Here is a 16,336-nt window from a genome sequence, read left to right as displayed (position 1 = left end):
GATAGATAGATAGATAGATAGATAGATAGATAGAAGTGAGTTCATCCCAACAGTAGGCGTGTCTGCGTGATTCGCACGCCCCTCCCGGGTTCCGCGCGCGCCCAGCGAGTGACGCTGTCTCATGCGCGCCGCCGTCGCCGCGATGCACTCTGTCGTGCGCGCGTCCGCGCAGGTGGAGGCATGTAGCAGTACCTGAAGCCCGTGCACGTCGTCGTCGCTTCTTCTTCTTCTTCCTGACGTCGGCCGACCGCGTGGCGGGAGGAGGAAGGAGAGGAGGTGGTAGAGGGGAAAGGAGGAGGAGGCTGTGGAGGGAGCAGGATCGGAGGACGAGTCTATAGGACGCTTCCATCTTGAGTGAACCAGCCGCATCCGCCGCCATGGCGAGCGACTCCCCCGCGAGGAGTCTGGACGAGATCGACCTGTCTGCTCTGCGGGTAAGCCGAGCGTGCGTGCGCGTGCAGCTCTACGTGCGTCTTGCCCACCACCTGTCCTGTCCTATCCTGTACAATCCTTGTCCTCCTCCGTCTTACCCTTTTTCCTCACCATCCTTCCTCAACCTGTCTGGCCCCCCTCATCCTACCGGCGATGCGCGTGCGTGTGCTGCTTCGTTGCATGCTGCATACGTCGTGCGCGTGAATGTGTTTTCTTGACAATCGAGGGCGCGCGTGCTCACACCTCGATTAATGCAGATGTGTGTGAGTGCGTCTCTTTCAATCGCTTGTCTTGACGCGCGTGCACGTAAATCCCAACGAGGAGACGCGCGCACGCGCCAGCTAGTTCCGCCATTTCGTGATGTGGTCACAGCAGCAGCAGTGCGCGCTGGTCGAGCACGCGCACGCGCACTATCGTACGCCACAGTTGAGGAATGTGTGGGCGGCGAGCAAGCGTGTGCGTGTGCCTGGTGAAAGAATTCTCATGCCAACTTGCACCTTCTTACATGGCTCAAACCTGCATGTCAGCGCGTGCTCGTTCTCGTCTAGTCTTTCTCTTTTATTATTTTAATTACACAACACAACAGTGAATTACACGCGGTACAAAACAAGTACCTGCAGAGTCAAGTCTGGGCATGATGGAGGGTGCGACTCGGTGTGTGTGTGTGTGTGTGTGTGTGTGTGTGTGAGTGTGTTTGTGTATGTGTTTGTTTGTGTGCATGCGTGCGTGCACGTGTGTCATGTCAGAAAAGAGCAGATGCGTTGTAGGCTTCAAATGTCTCCATCAGTGAGGAGAAATTAGGTCACACAGGACTGAGATGACACACACTTGCGCATGCACGCACACTCGTTGGTAACCTTCTTCTCTTCCCTTTGTTGTCGAAAAGCGTTCTATTCTAGCTTTTTGCAAATAGTAGCCACTCATTAGCGTTCTCCAGCTTTAGAAGCGGACATCCTCAAACAGTGAGAGCGGACATCTACCACCTACACTTACATTTCATCCCTTCCGAAGTGACTCAATAATGTAGTTTTAACCTCTAATCCGACTCATTCGACCATCACAATTTCCACTAGAACCTGTTGTGATTTGATCTATGGATCCCTGGCACGTTATTAAATCTATTAAGTTATAAGTCAAGGAAGAAGCATCCATATCTTTTAGCATTAGCTTAGCATCATAGCACTCATTCTCAGCATCTTTTAGCTTTAGCTTAGCATTGTTTCTCACCTACTTAGCATATCTTTAGCTTGTAGCGTCATCTTGCTGGTACACAGCATCTTTTAAGGTTCGCGTAATCGCGCTCACAAGTATTCCAGTGTTACTGTAGTACTTACTTTGAAGGTGTGTTAATATTTCCCATTTGCTAACTTGTTCTGTGTCTCTCCCAGGACCCAGCGGGCATCTTTGAGCTGGTTGAACTGGTTGGCAATGGCACCTATGGACAAGTATACAAGGTAAGGCTTGTTGTTACAAGGTAAACTTTCATATTCCTGTGTTGTGAGTGTGTATATTTCAGATCATTCTCAGATGTAAGCCTATGCAAAGTGTTTAGTGTAAACACATTGGGTCTGAGTTGCGCATTCCCAGTGACCCTGATTTTGCTAGTTCTAGTGATGGTCAAGGAAGTTCTGGTTGTAAAAGTGCTTTTTGGAGTTCTGATTTGCCCATAGCAGATTCTTAACGCGAGTGCTAATACAGAGGTGCTAATAACTAGTAGTGCCGCTGAAGCTGTACACATTTTGGGAATTCCTGGAAGTTGACTGTGAAGTCAGGGAGTGAGAGCACGTCCACACATGTGATGTCATGCACTCGCATGCATCTTGCTGGTTAAAGATGTTATTGTGTGTGTGTGTGTGTGTGTGTGTGAGTGCGTGTGTGTGTGTGTGTGCACGCGCGTGTGCGTGCGTGCGCGTGCACGCGTGTTTGCGCGTGTGTGTGTGTCATGGAAAACGCACACAATTTAATTTTTGTACATTCTTGCCTAAGACGTCTTGCTTAATACTGAAGACTGACTCATTAGACTGTTGAATATATTTGTGGCTGGGAACTTGGTTCTTGTTTGATTAAATTAGAGGACTACAACACATGTACACTTACAGACATTTTTTTTGAAAGCTTAGAAAATTGCACTTGTGCATTGAGATACAAGTTTAATTTTTCATCAACTTTCCCCGTTGAAATGAATGGAAGGCCATTTATCCGACCCAGCCCCCAACCCACAAAAAAATCACACCGTATTGTACTTTATAAAAACATAGAGTCAAGAGAATAAAATGAACTAGTTTATGTGTCATGATTTATTGCTGCAATACATTTCATTGTGCTGCTCCTTCTGGTGTGCCTGCTATGGCCACCAGGGAGCAGTATAATAAAGTAATGCAAACATAATTAAAGAAGAGTAGTACTTGTTCTTCTTCTGGCTTTAATATCAGTCATTTTTCACCTGCTTTTTTCTATTTGTGTCGATGTAATTGTCTTTAATCTTATCCTTGATAATATTGAAGTCGTTTGAACGGTAACAGCGCGCCAGGCATGTTGGGCTTGTCTGAACACAGCACCTGAGGATTGTTGTTGTTGGTGGTGAGGCTGCAGCTAAGGAGGTCCACCGCCTCCCTCCCTGCAGGTGTGTGCGTCCATGTGGCTTTTCGCACACACACACACACGCACACATACACACACACACACACACACACACGCCCGGCGACTAACACGAGCGATTGTGTGGCAGGCGTCAGTGTTGCAGGAAGCCAGATAAGCAGACAGATATGGTATCGCTTCCTCTCGCTTCACTTTTATTGCCCGCCACCTCCACAGTGTTACACTGTCAACCTGACGTCCAATCAGATGACTGGTGTGGATGAAAATGTCTTCACACCGAATATAACAAAATGTTCAGCTAAACTGTACAAGAGTTTTTGTTTTAATTGTTATGATTAAAAAAAAAAGGGCTTGTCTGTGTGCATCAGGGTCGCCATGTCAAGACTGGCCAGCTGGCGGCAATCAAGGTCATGGATGTCACAGGAGTAAGTAACACACATGTAGACTGTATGTCAAGACACACACACACGAAGATTCATGCTCACAAATTTGTGGGTTTGTGTGTCAAGGATGAGGAAGAGGAGATTAAAGCCGAGATCAACATGCTGAAGAAGTACAGCCACCACAGAAACATCGCCACCTACTACGGCGCCTTCATCAAGAAGAATCCTCCTGGCATGGATGACCAGCTGTGGGTGCGTATGGATCCAGGGCAAAAGTATTGGGACACACAATACACCAATCAACCAGTGAATGCTCTTTTTGTTTTCTTCTAGCTGGTGATGGAGTTCTGCGGCGCCGGCTCGGTGACGGATCTCATCAAGAACACCAAAGGCAGTTCCCTGAAGGAGGAGTGGATTGCTTACGTCTGCAGGGAGATCCTCAGGGTGAGCTGGCTTCAATTGAGAAGAACATGTGAAGAACATTTGAAGGGAATGTTGAAGCGTTGATGTCCTCCTGCAGGGTCTCACTCACCTCCACCAGCACAAGGTCATCCACCGTGACATCAAGGGTCAAAACGTGCTTCTGACAGAGAATGCCGAAGTCAAGCTAGGTGAGAACCGAATGCCTCTTTTTCCCCGTGAAGCATGGTTGCATTTATCGTATTTTTGCGTGTGTGCGTAGTGGACTTTGGTGTGAGCGCTCAGCTGGACCGCACGGTGGGCCGCAGGAACACCTTCATCGGGACGCCGTACTGGATGGCGCCAGAGGTTATCGCCTGCGATGAGAACCCGGACGCCACCTACGACTTCAAGGTACGCCTGACGTGCTTACAAGTTTGTGATGGCGACGTGTTATTTGTGCCGCTTCCCGATATCAGTTGGGACGTGTGACTGCGGAATGGTCTGGAACAAGTAAAATGAGAAGGAAAAGTGTCCGAATGTGAGAGGACAGATGGCGGCGTGATATTTTTATGACTTAACAAGTACACGTAGCGCAGCTAGCATGTTAGCACGTTGGCTGGGAACGGGTAAGTGAAGGCGCTTGTTTTTGTGTGCGTGTTCGTGCAGAGCGATTTGTGGTCGCTGGGCATAACGGCCATCGAGATGGCGGAGGGAGCGCCGCGTAAGTCACAAACTTTTAAGTTCAACACACGGTCGTGCGGTCAACATACTTTAATTTGTGTTATTTCTTCCACTTTCTTCTCCTTGTTATCTTCAGCGCTGTGTGACATGCACCCCATGAGAGCGCTCTTCCTCATCCCCAGAAATCCTGCCCCCAGACTCAAGTCAAAGAAGTGGTGAGTCATGTGACACTCTTGGACCATTTGAATGTGCGTGGGAGGTTCAGTGTTGTGTTGTTGTGCCACGTGTGCCCGTGAAGGTCCAAAAAGTTCCAGTCGTTTATCGAGAGTTGCCTGGTGAAGAGTCACAGCCAGCGGCCAAGCACGGAGCAGCTCCTCAAGCATCCCTTCATTCGCGACCTGCCCAACGAGCGACAGGTGCGCATCCAGCTCAAGGACCACATCGACCGCACCAAGAAGAGGCGCGGAGAGAGAGGTGAGTGGCCGTCGAGGTTGTGGACAACATTGTATATTCAAACACCAAAATGACAAACATCAGCTAGCTTAATGCTCGCATATAATACAGAACGCCTTTGATCGGCTAACAGAAATTAGCCTCATTGTTACTTTATTCTGTTGAATGTTTGAGAAAAATTGTCAATTTTCGCACATGTCCTAAATGTTGTCACCTGAATGTTGAACAGAGGCTGAGATCTATCGGAGTCAAATTCCTTGTTTGGTATGCCCAAACATGGCCAATAAACTTCTTGAAGGGTTGTGGAAAACATTGTATATTCAAACACCAGAATAACAAACATCTCCTAGCTTAATGCTAACATACGTATAATACAAAATGCCTTTGATCGCCTAACAGAAATTAGCCTCATTGTTACTTTATTTTGTTCGCGGGTTGTGGACAACATTGTATATTCAAACATCAAAATAACAAACATCGCCGAGCTTAATGCTAACATATAATACAAAACACCTTCGATCGGCTAGCAGAAATTAGCATCATCCTATTTTCCATGATCCTTCCAGATGAGACGGAGTACGAGTACAGTGGCAGTGAGGAAGAAGATGAAGAGCGGGACATCGGAGAGCCCAGGTATGACTGCTGCCCACCTTCTCCGCTGCCCCCTCACTTTTTAACCCCGCCTCCTCTGTGCCCTTCTCCAGCTCCATCATCAATATTCCCGGGGAGTCCACTCTGAGGCGAGACTTCCTGCGCCTGCAGCTGGCCAATAAGGAGCGCTCGGAGCTGATTCGCCGGCAGCAGCTAGAGCAGCAGCAGAACGAGGAGCACAAGCGCCAACTGCTGGCTGAGAGGCAGAAGCGCATTGAGGAGCAGAAGGAGCAGAGGCGACGTCTGGAGGAGGTGACCACGATATGATTATTTGTTTATTTTCCACTGGAGTTGCATATGGACGATCTCACGCTCCTGCCCTGTTTTTGTTTTCCCGACATACAGCAACAACGTCGCGAACGTGAGATGCGCAAGCAGCAAGAACGCGAGCAAAGGAGGCGGTACGAGGAGATGGAGCAGATTCGCCGAGAAGAGGAGAGGCGGCACGCCGAGCGGGAGCAGGTACGGACCGTGGATGGAGAGATGGACGCTCACACTAAAATCTAATCTAAAAGAATCAAACCAACCATAAGAATTTGAATCTGTGACCATCGTGAACATTAGACAACGAAATAGATGTTTGGAATGCGCCACTTCCTGTCTGCTCGCCGTCATCTAACTTCTTTCTGCCTTTTGAAAAGCTGGAACCAATCACTAACACAGCTTCACCTTTTTGGTTTCTAACCGCTCTACCCTCCTCCAATTCCTTCTTCTTCCCGCTTCGGTGATTGGCTCCCACTGCTCGCTCCCTCTGCGGCGCTGCTGCCCGCCTTAGGAGTACATCCGTAGACAGCTGGAGGAAGAGCAGAGGCAGTTGGAGATCCTGCAGCAGCAGCTCCTGCAGGAGCAGGCCTTACTGCTGGTAACCTTACTCAGTAGGGGCGTTTCTATGGCGACCGCAAAATGCATGTGCAGCCAGGGGTTACGTTCCAGGTCTCCTTCCTCCTAACATAACCATTGTAAAGTGATGCAAAAAAAAAATAAAAAAAATCTTTGCTCTAATTAGACTTGTTGTCTTGTGTGGTCAGGAGTACAAGCGCAAGCAGATTGAGGAGCAGCGTCAGGCCGAGCGTCTGCAGAGGCAGCTGCAGCAGGAGCGAGCCTACCTGGTGTCTCTGCAGCAGCAGCAGCAGCAGGACCCGCAGCAGCGCCCTCTACAGGACAAGAAGCAGCTCTACCACTACAAGGACCAGGCGCCGGGGGCTGCCAATGACAAACCTACCTGGGCTAAGGAGGTAGGCGCACTTTGTCCTTCTGATACACTCTGTCCATCTTCCTTGTCCTTATTGTCATTATACTTGAGAATAACCTTCAGCTTTAACAGGCATAGAAGCAGGGTGCAGTTGGACAGAGGATCATTTGCGATCAAGTCCACATGTCCGCACGTATTTTTATCGTGCTTTAAATATCTCATCACTTAGCCTTTTTGGTCCACTAGCTCAATGCTAACGCTTAATAGCATCAACTAAAGCGGTGGTCCAGTAAATGCTGGCGTCCGCCCTCCACAGGTGATGCGGCGAGCTCAGAGCAACTCTCCTCGCATCCCCCCCAAGAGGTACCACTCCTTTAGGCACGTGCGAGACGCCCAGCTGGACCCTCTTCTCTTACTGCCTGGTTATAAGCCATGCCGCCGCCGCCGTCCCCCCTCCTACCCCGCCCACGACAGCCCCTCCAGGGATCACGTCCACGTGCCGCGCATCCGGATCACCTGCGTCCCCGACGCTCGAGGCCGGAGTCCCGACCGCCGGGTCAGTTAGAGGACGAGAAGGAGTTACTAACTATTTTTTTTTTTTTTTTTTTTTTTTTTTTTTAAACCCCGCTAATGCTTCTTGGTCCAAGCAGGTGGCTTCACTTCCTCTCATGGGTGACACTTTCACACTCATCTAAATGTCCTTTTCAGCTCTCAATGTTGTCATCTCTTATTTTTCTTCAGCTTCTTTTTCGGAACCAGTGCTTCCCAACCGCAGGAAATTGTTTCCATTCATTTCAATGGGGAGAGACGATGATGTCGCTTAACAAATTATTTTGTGGCATTTTTATTTGGTGGTGCAATCAAGGTTGGGAAACACTGTACCAAACTTTTAATCTTTTCTTCATGTTTTGCTCTAGAAGGCTAACGAGGTGAACTAACTAACTAACCAACACTTGCTCCTCTCCTGCAGGCTTCCTTTCTCTTCATATTACATTTTGTCAACACATGAAGTCATTCAATGAGGGAATGTTTTGCACGAGTGTCGTTGATGAGCTGAGTGATTGCACATTTTTTGAGGCCGCAGTGGTCGACACATGTAGGGCAACCGTGGCTATAATCAGACTGACTCCCTGCGGATAACGCACACACACACACACTCGAAGAAAAGTTTCCCTGGAAATGACGCTTCTAAGGTTCAAAGGTGGCAAGTGCATGTGCCCCCCGCTGCATGCCGGGAATGACTGAGTTGTGACGTTTTGCGACCAACTGACACACCTCCCTCCCGCCTTGCAGCATAAAGTCTCCAACCGGATCTCTGACCCGTCGCTGCCCCCTCGCTCCGAGTCCTTCAGCAGCGGCGGCATCCAGCAGGCCAGGACCCCACCCATGCACCGCTCCGTCGAACCGCAGGTGGGTACGCAACAAAACATACCTCAGCAGCTTCTGTCAATCAAATAACAGACACGCCTCCGCAAATGTTTTTTTTTTTTTTTATTATTGTTTGGAAGGGTCACAGAGGTTGTCAGCATCACTGGAAAAATCGATTCCTCCTGACAAATAAATGTGAATTTATTTGTCCGCCCGAGTGTGAATGCTGTGTGTGATGCACGATGTTCTCTCCTTTTTCTTCTTCATCCTGACAACACGGCGGATTCCTGCTCCTGTCCCTCCTTTCCCTGCCATCACCTCCATTTCCTCTTCTCCCTCCTCTTCCTGCCGGTGCCGCTGCAGATGGCCCACTTGGTGCAGGTGAAGAGTCCGGGCCTGTCCGGCTCTCAGTCCCTGTACGACCCCCACGGGGTGTCGTCTTCGTCCTCCGCCCTGTCGCCCTCCCCCTCGCGCCCTCCCATGCCCCGGCAGAACTCGGACCCCACCTCCGACACCCCTCCTCCCCTGCCTCTCGCACGTCTGGCACCCCCTCTCGACAAGTTGGATCGCAGCTCCTGGCTGCGGCAGGACGACGACATGCCCCCCAAGGTGTCTGCATGCCGCCTCCTGTGCGCCTCTGTGTGTGCGTGCTTTGTGTTGTGTACAGTGAACCAGGCCTCGTTTGTCGTCTTTATTTATTTTGCTCTGTGTGTTGTTTGTTTATACGGTACAGTGAACCCCTGACAGTGTTTAGGGACTAAGATCAGCCACAAATGGTGAAAATCGGCAATTCACTACCCACATTTGTATCTCATTTCAGTCCTTTTAGTCACAGGGTTCACTGTTGTCCTGAATTTGTGGCGCACATCATCATGTGACTTTCCCAACGTGCGTCCTTCAGGTTCCTCAACGGACCACGTCCATCTCTCCGGCCCTGGTCAGGAAGAACTCTCCAGGAAACGGGCCGGGACTCGGACCGCGGACTGGAGCTCACCTTATACGGGCCAGGTACACACACACACACAAGCGCACGTGTACAACATGCTGTTCTGGAGGCTTTTTGTTTGGTAAATAAAAGCTTGTGTTGCCTTAGCAACCCTGACCTGCGGAGGACTGACATTTCCATGGATACGCCCTTCAAGAGGACAAGCAGCGGAAGTTCCTCCAGCTCCAGCACCCCCAGCTCGCAAGGGGGATCCAACGAGCGAGGTGCTCACACACACGCACACACACACACACGTATTTTGCCGCTTGCTGTCAACTGAAAATGTCATCACAGTTCCTCAGGTCACAGTTAAAGAACATTTTAGAATTGTCATTTTTCAGCAAATGCAGCCATGAAGCCTGAAGGCTCCACGATGGCGTCTGACGAAGCAAAAGACGACATCAGAGACGTGTCCAGACCCAGTCGGCCTGCGGTGAGTACACACATACTGACACACACATTGGACACACACCAGTTGGTACATTTCTCATGCTCATTGTCACTCTTCTTCTCTCTTCTACATCCATCAGAGCTATAAGAAAGCTCTAGATGAGGTCAGTGGTACGAGTAACTCTTCCCCCTCACGAGCACGTTAGCATGCTAGCCATGTGTCCTGTAGCGGTGGGTGAGTGGTTGCCAGAATGCAACCCCGAGCCCCGGGGAAATGTAACATAGCGTATTTCGGGGGCCCAAATGAAAAGATGATTTGATTTGCCGGTATGTCGGACGTGAACCTGCAGCACCTTCCTGTCACTGCAATAGACATACAGTACATAGACATAGACGAGCACTCAGACGTCCATGCCATACTGGATGTTGAGTAGTTGACATTTGGAGGTGCAAATGTTCCCTGAGCTTTTACCTTTCCTCCCCAGCATGCAGCACGTCCACACAAACTTCCCGCACAAGCGTCTACCTTCCTGAGGCTACCTCACTCCGTGCACTTTGATTTTGCAGTAAACCGAGGCCTGACATGAATAGCAAAAAAACATCTCCACCACATCAACTTGGCACCACTGAGACGAAGGACAATAATTTGAGGTTCTGAACTTCTTCTTTCTCCGAATTAACTTCGTGCTTTATGTCCCTGCCAGGACCTGACGGCGTTGGCCAAAGAGTTGCGAGAGCTGCGCCAGGGCGAAGAAACCAGCCGGCCGCCCGTCAAAGTCACCGACTACTCTTCGTCCAGCGAGGAGTCGCACAGCAGTGAGGACGAGGAAGGCGACGGAGAAGGAGGGGCCAACGACGGGACGGTCGCCGTTAGCGACATCCCACGCATCATGTGAGATGAATAAATTAAATCATAACAAAAGTCCTCTAGCTTAATGCTGGTTTATAAAGTGAAATTCCATAGACAGGGTAATGGAAATTATCATAGACGATTCACTACTTTGTGACATGCCATTTTTGATTGGCGTCTCCATAAATGACTAGACAAAAGACAGAAGGGTCTTTCAGAGGACTGAGGCGCTTACATAGAAAGAAATGAGACATACCCAAAATGTCTTTCAGGCCTGCCGCCAGCCAAGGACCCAATGAATCGCTGGGCATAATGGGAGGACACAACGACTCGCACGGCGACGCATACGGAAACAACTCTCGGGACGGCACCCTGATGATGCGCGAGGTGAGCGCTCTCTCATGTTTGCGGACACGGTGAACCACATGCTGCTTCACCAAGTCAACTGTTGGCATTTAGCAGCGTCATGATTTAGCAAGTCACGAATGCCTCCAGTTGCCCTTCTAGAGAACACCAAAACCAAAAGCCCCCTTCAACCTGCTCTCTCCAGCCTCTCACCTGCAAATCACAGCCGCGCTGCCCGCCCCCTGTCTGTCTTCTTCCAGAAGCGTGGCGAGCGGCGGCGGAGCTCCACCGCCAGCAACGGCGTCTTCGGCATCGCTAATTTGTTTGCCGACGCCTCAAATCTGCCCGATTTGGTGCAGCAAAGTTCCTCCCCCCTCGTTGCCCCTGGCGACGCTCCCGGGGCAAAAGTAGGTTGAATGAGTCGGTTTGCCCACGAAACATCCTTGTCAACCCGTGATCCCACACTGTGACCACGCCCACTCTTCCTGGTTTCTTGATTTGCTAATTGGAATTCTTCCCTCCAGCCTCTTCCATTGTGGCAACCTGCTTTTAATTGAAGATTTCTGATTGGAAACTCTTCCGTCTGTGGCTGAGCTGTGTTTTGCATCCCGGCAGTACGGGATGGGAGGAGGAGGCGGCAGCGGAGGCTCCAAGGCCTCCTTCACGCCATTTGTGGATCCCAGGGTGTACGGGACGTCCCCGACAGATGACGATGACAACATCTCGGCTTCGGGTGTGTCAGATGTGCCCCCCCCGAAAAGCAAACGAATCTCAATGCCAACGCTGCTGTTGTAACGTGCGTTTTTGTGTTGTGGTACAGCCTTGTTTGCTGATGAACTGCTGAAGCAGGAGCAGGCACGGCTCAACGAGGCCCGCAAGATCTCGGTGGTCAACGTGAACCCCACCAATATACGACCGCACAGCGACACGCCAGAGATTCGCAAGTACAAGAAACGCTTCAACTCCGAGATCCTGTGCGCTGCGCTTTGGGGTGAGAACAACATTGCCTTGAGAACACCATACTAGCTTAATGCTAACAAACAATTCAAAACACTATAGACATGCTAATGTTAGCATCGGTAATTGTGGTTTTAGAAGCACTGGATATTTGAGTACCAACAGTGGAGCGACACATGTAGACAGACATTAGCATCCTTGTCACTTTTATATTTAAAACTACTGTCATGAGTCACATCTTTTTTTTTTTTAATTACCAATTGAACAAGCAAAGAACAAATGATGCACACATTTGGTTAGTCCACAAAGCTGACATTTTGTGCGTGTGCATGCAGGCGTAAATCTGCTGGTGGGAACCGAGAACGGCCTAATGCTCCTGGACCGTAGCGGGCAGGGCAAAGTGTACAACCTCATCAACCGCAGACGCTTCCAGCAGATGGATGTCCTGGAAGGTCTCAACGTCCTGGTCACCATTTCAGGTGGACTCTCACACTCGACCAAAATGTCTTCATTTTGCTCAATTCGTGCTTTCATTGTAAACCATCACTGCAAATTGTTGAATGATGATGCGGTTGCACACGTCTCCAGGCAAGAAGAACAAGTTGCGCGTTTACTACCTGTCCTGGTTGAGAAACCGGATACTCCACAACGACCCCGAGGTGGAGAAGAAGCAGGGCTGGATCACCGTAGGGGATCTGGAGGGCTGTGTGCACTACAAAGTCGGTACGAAAGTCTCGTTTGCGCCGGTGCCACGCGGGACTTGTGTTCTCTTCAAGTCTTTTCAGAACACTTATTTCTCAACTCTTATTGCAGTGAAGTATGAGAGGATCAAGTTCTTGGTGATCGCCTTGAAGAACGCTGTGGAGATCTATGCCTGGGCTCCCAAACCTTACCACAAATTCATGGCCTTCAAGGTGCGTCTAGTAACAATAATGTCAGTCAAAAGAGTCGATCTGCGCTAATTTCAGTAATTATATAATTATATTATAATTATGTTATTATAATTACATTTGTTATATTTATAATTAAAATATCCTAATATATGCGTGATGTGTGTCTTCAGTCTTTCACCGAGCTGCAACACCGCCCCCTGCTGGTGGACTTAACTGTGGAGGAGGGTCAAAGGTTAAAGGTTATCTACGGCTCCAACGCAGGCTTCCACGTCGTGGATGTGGACTCTGGGAACCCCTACGATATCTACATACCCTCGCATGTTAGTAGAAGAGAAACAAGAACAACATTACATCACAGCTGTGATGACAGTATTACCGAAACAAATGTCAATAATCACTGTAATGTATTTTTAAGATTCAAGGTCAGGTGACGCCGCACGCCATCGTGGTCCTCCCCAAGACAGACGGCATGGAGATGCTGCTGTGCTACGAGGATGAGGGCGTTTATGTCAACACCTACGGCCGCATCACTAAAGACGTGGTGCTGCAGTGGGGGGAGATGCCCACTTCGGTTGGTACGTCAACCACCATATTTCTGTCTTCTTTACTGCTACATATTAGTCGGGGCACTAGTAAGTCACCGTCGTGTGTGTGTTTGTGTGTGTGTGCACGTGTGTGTGCGTGTGTGTGTGTGTGCGCGTGTGTGTGCGTGTGTGTGTGTGCGCGTGCGTGCGTGTCAGCCTACATCCACTCCAACCAGATTATGGGATGGGGAGAGAAGGCCATCGAGATCCGCTCGGTGGAAACGGGACACCTGGACGGCGTCTTCATGCACAAGCGGGCGCAGCGCTTGAAGTTCTTGTCCGAGAGGAATGACAAGGTGAGCGCCTCAACGGGAATATTCATCCCGACGTGGCATGGTTGAAAGTTTTGGAGAAACTTTGGGAGATGCACTGTGGAATTTTTTTTATTTTTTTATTTTGCTCAAATAGCATGTGATGTCTTTGTAGATGATAAAGAATATATACATACCTGTTTAAAAAAAAAAAAAAGAGATGGATGACTGTAGTGCTCTTTGTCCTGTGCAGGTGTTCTTTGCGTCCGTGCGTTCAGGAGGCAGCAGCCAAGTGTTCTTCATGACCCTCAACAGAAGCTCCATGATGAACTGGTAACCCCGACTGCACTAGCAACATGGCCGCCGTGCTTCGGGGTAGGGTGGGGGTTGAGGACGGACCCTTCAGGGTCCAGTGGAGCTCGGCGACGCCTTTGTGGCGCTCGATCCTTGAGAGGTGGCCGACGTGACGGCGGGCAAGTAGCCTCGGATTTCCCCGTGCGGCCGAGCGGGCGACTGCGGACGGTTTGTAGCACACCACTTGTTCTTTGCGGGACCACTTCCTGGATCTGCTCCAGTCTAGCGACGTCTTTTAACTCCACCGCTGGTATTGCGCCAGGAACCAAATGAAACATTTTTACTCCCAAATGGTTGCATCGCCCCACCCGTTGGTTTTCAAAATAACTCTTTGTCTGGTAATGGCTCATAAACGTGCTGTGAAAGATTTGTAGTTAAAAAAAATATATTGTAAAAGGCAAAAGAGAAAAAACAACTTGATTTGTAAGAATGAAATTGAGAATTTTTTTTTATTTGATTTTGTGTCTGAAATTGATCAAGCAACATTTTGTAAATTGAACATTTTAAATGCGATAATCCTTAATCAAGCCTCCCACTGTACTGCATTAAATCTGACCCTAATCGGGTGAGGTGGTTATTTTTTTTAATTTTTTTTTTTTTAATTTTTTTTTTATAAAGGCTTTCTTGTTGTCACTATTCATCACTCACGTGTTCAAATTGTTTTCTCTCTTTTTCCTCCAAAAGTGTTGTCCTCTCACTTTATTCCCACGTGACCAACCACAAATATTACTGACGTAAAGATGTCGTCTTTCTCCTCGCTATTAGCGGACGCCAATACAACCACAGCGAGTAGTTTTTGAGGTTCATTCAATGAACTTTTGTATTGTAATTAAAAAAAAAAAAAAAAAGTGACGCTGCTAACAGAATTGCTAACCCCTATTCTCCATCCTACGATGTAAATATTCTCACTGTTTAGGACACGGCACGTTACCCAGCACATCTGCACACATTCGAGTTTTTGCACAACATTGTTCATCTCATCTCACCGGGTGTGTCGGGAGTCCCTCCCGAGCTACCTTTTGTCCTCAATCCATTGAGAGTTAAAGCACTCCAACATAGATGCTATTTAGTGGTAGCATTAAGCTAGTGAACGGAAAGGCTAAGCGATCAGATTGTTACTTTTGTTTTATGTTTTTTTTTAAAAGACACCAATTGTGACGTCATGAATCACAATGCGAAGAAAAGGTAGACTAACAGGAACTCAAAGTTCACAGTCAAGACTTGAAACTTGCAGTTTGCCATCTCGTCCACAGTGGCGTGCAAAGCACATGAGATGCCCAGCCAAACCACCCCCACCTCCCTCCTTTGCGCACCACTGTTTGGCAACGTGCTAAATTAACTTCTGGAGCTCTGCTGAACTGAAGAATCTGATTTTTGAGCACATTGGATCATTTCATTGGACCTCTGTTGCTTAGCGAACATATGGTGCACCGAAACCGGGGCAGTGAGTGTAGTGTTGCCAACGTCAGCGTCCTTGAAAGCACCACTGCTCCGATGTCACTCACTCAGGAAACTCCACATGCATTCTTGGCTACTGAGCAAAATGCTTGGAAGATCCAGCTGAGCATTTATTCCATAACTAATGAATGACCTTGGATGTGGTATAAACGTTCAAATGGCTCTCCATAAAAATGTACCTGTAAACATTGTAACAATGAAATAAGTCATACACGTCACATGATTTATTCATTGGTGTTCCAATGAATTTGTGAGTTTTTTTTTTTTTTTGGGAAGGGATAAGTTTTACTCCCATTCTACAAAGAGGTGTGTCACCGCCCCCTTCCCCATGAGCACAAACTAGATGTTTATATTTTTCAGCATTTGTTTTGTGCGCTTGTGTTAAGCCTTCAAGAGGCTCACGTTTTACTTAACATTGTTTTTCCCGAATGAACGTATGTGAAAGGTGGAAGCAAGACAACATGGGCCACCTGAAGCCTTTTCCATTATGTTTAAGAAGTTCACTTTTGTGGACACTGTGTTCTCTCTGTCTCTCATTCTCCCTCTATCCATCTCTCTCTCTCTCTCTCTCTCTCTCTCTCTCTCTCTCTCTCTCTCTCTCTCTCTCTCTCTCTATATATATATATATATATATATATATATATATATATATATATATATATATATATATGAGTAACACTGTATATCTTATTCTTGAGTTCTAGAGAAAGACAAAAAAAAATGTTGATCAAGGTTTAGGTGTCTTTCTACAGATTAGAAAACAGCTATAACACTTTCTAAACATAAAAAATTCAACACTGTTTTTATTGTGATATTTGTATTTCAATTTTTGTATCAAGACTGTGAACAGCTGTGACTGTGTGCGTGTGTGAGCACAGATGAGTGACATGCATGTGAGTGTGTTTTCACGTCATCTGGATCACCGGAATCAAACGACGACCTCAATTTAAGGACACGCATCTGTGATTTTAGAATTCTACAATAAACGTCCTCTTCATGTACAGCAGCAACATCTCTTGTTTTTGTTCTCATAATCGGCAAAATAACCCAGCAATTATTAAAGATAAACAGCCAGATGCATCTTGTTGCTAACATAAGACTCCAATTCT

General features: G+C 48.1%; 1 protein-coding gene across 3 annotated transcripts; it reads left to right on the top strand.

Annotated features, from left to right (window-relative positions):
• The first annotated feature begins 143 nt into the window (after positions 1 to 143).
• Positions 144 to 16,233, top strand: LOC125986309 (TRAF2 and NCK-interacting protein kinase). Of its 3 annotated transcripts, XM_049749959.2 has the most exons (34): positions 144 to 434; positions 1,821 to 1,886; positions 3,399 to 3,455; positions 3,540 to 3,665; positions 3,747 to 3,857; positions 3,934 to 4,024; positions 4,096 to 4,226; positions 4,482 to 4,536; positions 4,633 to 4,711; positions 4,795 to 4,970; positions 5,516 to 5,582; positions 5,654 to 5,852; positions 5,946 to 6,062; positions 6,376 to 6,462; positions 6,629 to 6,835; positions 7,109 to 7,348; positions 8,086 to 8,202; positions 8,524 to 8,769; positions 9,062 to 9,168; positions 9,254 to 9,369; positions 9,487 to 9,578; positions 9,676 to 9,699; positions 10,240 to 10,427; positions 10,658 to 10,772; positions 10,991 to 11,137; positions 11,346 to 11,463; positions 11,551 to 11,721; positions 12,023 to 12,166; positions 12,276 to 12,410; positions 12,501 to 12,601; positions 12,751 to 12,900; positions 12,996 to 13,155; positions 13,321 to 13,460; positions 13,669 to 16,233. In XM_049749959.2, exons 1-34 carry the CDS (start codon positions 378 to 380, stop codon positions 13,750 to 13,752), a joined length of 4,221 nt encoding a protein of 1,406 aa, XP_049605916.1. In that variant the 5' UTR covers positions 144 to 377; the 3' UTR covers positions 13,753 to 16,233. The 3 variants fall into 3 exon arrangements, with proteins under 3 accessions (XP_049605916.1, XP_049605914.1, XP_049605915.1); XM_049749957.2 differs by lacking the exon at positions 10,991 to 11,137 and having other exon boundaries at positions 145 to 434; XM_049749958.2 differs by lacking the exons at positions 6,376 to 6,462; positions 10,991 to 11,137 and having other exon boundaries at positions 145 to 434.
• The last annotated feature ends 103 nt before the right edge of the window (positions 16,234 to 16,336 follow it).

The sequence above is a fragment of the Syngnathus scovelli genome, chromosome 18 (genome assembly GCF_024217435.2).
Source record: "Syngnathus scovelli strain Florida chromosome 18, RoL_Ssco_1.2, whole genome shotgun sequence".
Lineage (NCBI taxonomy): Eukaryota > Metazoa > Chordata > Actinopteri > Syngnathiformes > Syngnathidae > Syngnathus > Syngnathus scovelli.
The sequence above is the reverse complement of the archived record's forward strand: the minus strand, read 5'-3'. Positions and strand labels throughout refer to the sequence as shown.

Excerpts from the sequence above, each read along its gene's own strand:
- LOC125986309 (XM_049749959.2), top strand. The coding sequence starts at position 378 with ATGGCGAGCGACTCCCCCGCGAGGAGTCTGGACGAGATCGACCTGTCT. Across the intron at positions 4,712-4,794 it reads AGACTCAAGTCAAAGAAGTG|GTCCAAAAAGTTCCAGTCGT; the intron begins GTGAGTCATGTG and ends GTGCCCGTGAAG. Across the intron at positions 6,063-6,375 it reads GGCACGCCGAGCGGGAGCAG|GAGTACATCCGTAGACAGCT; the intron begins GTACGGACCGTG and ends TGCCCGCCTTAG.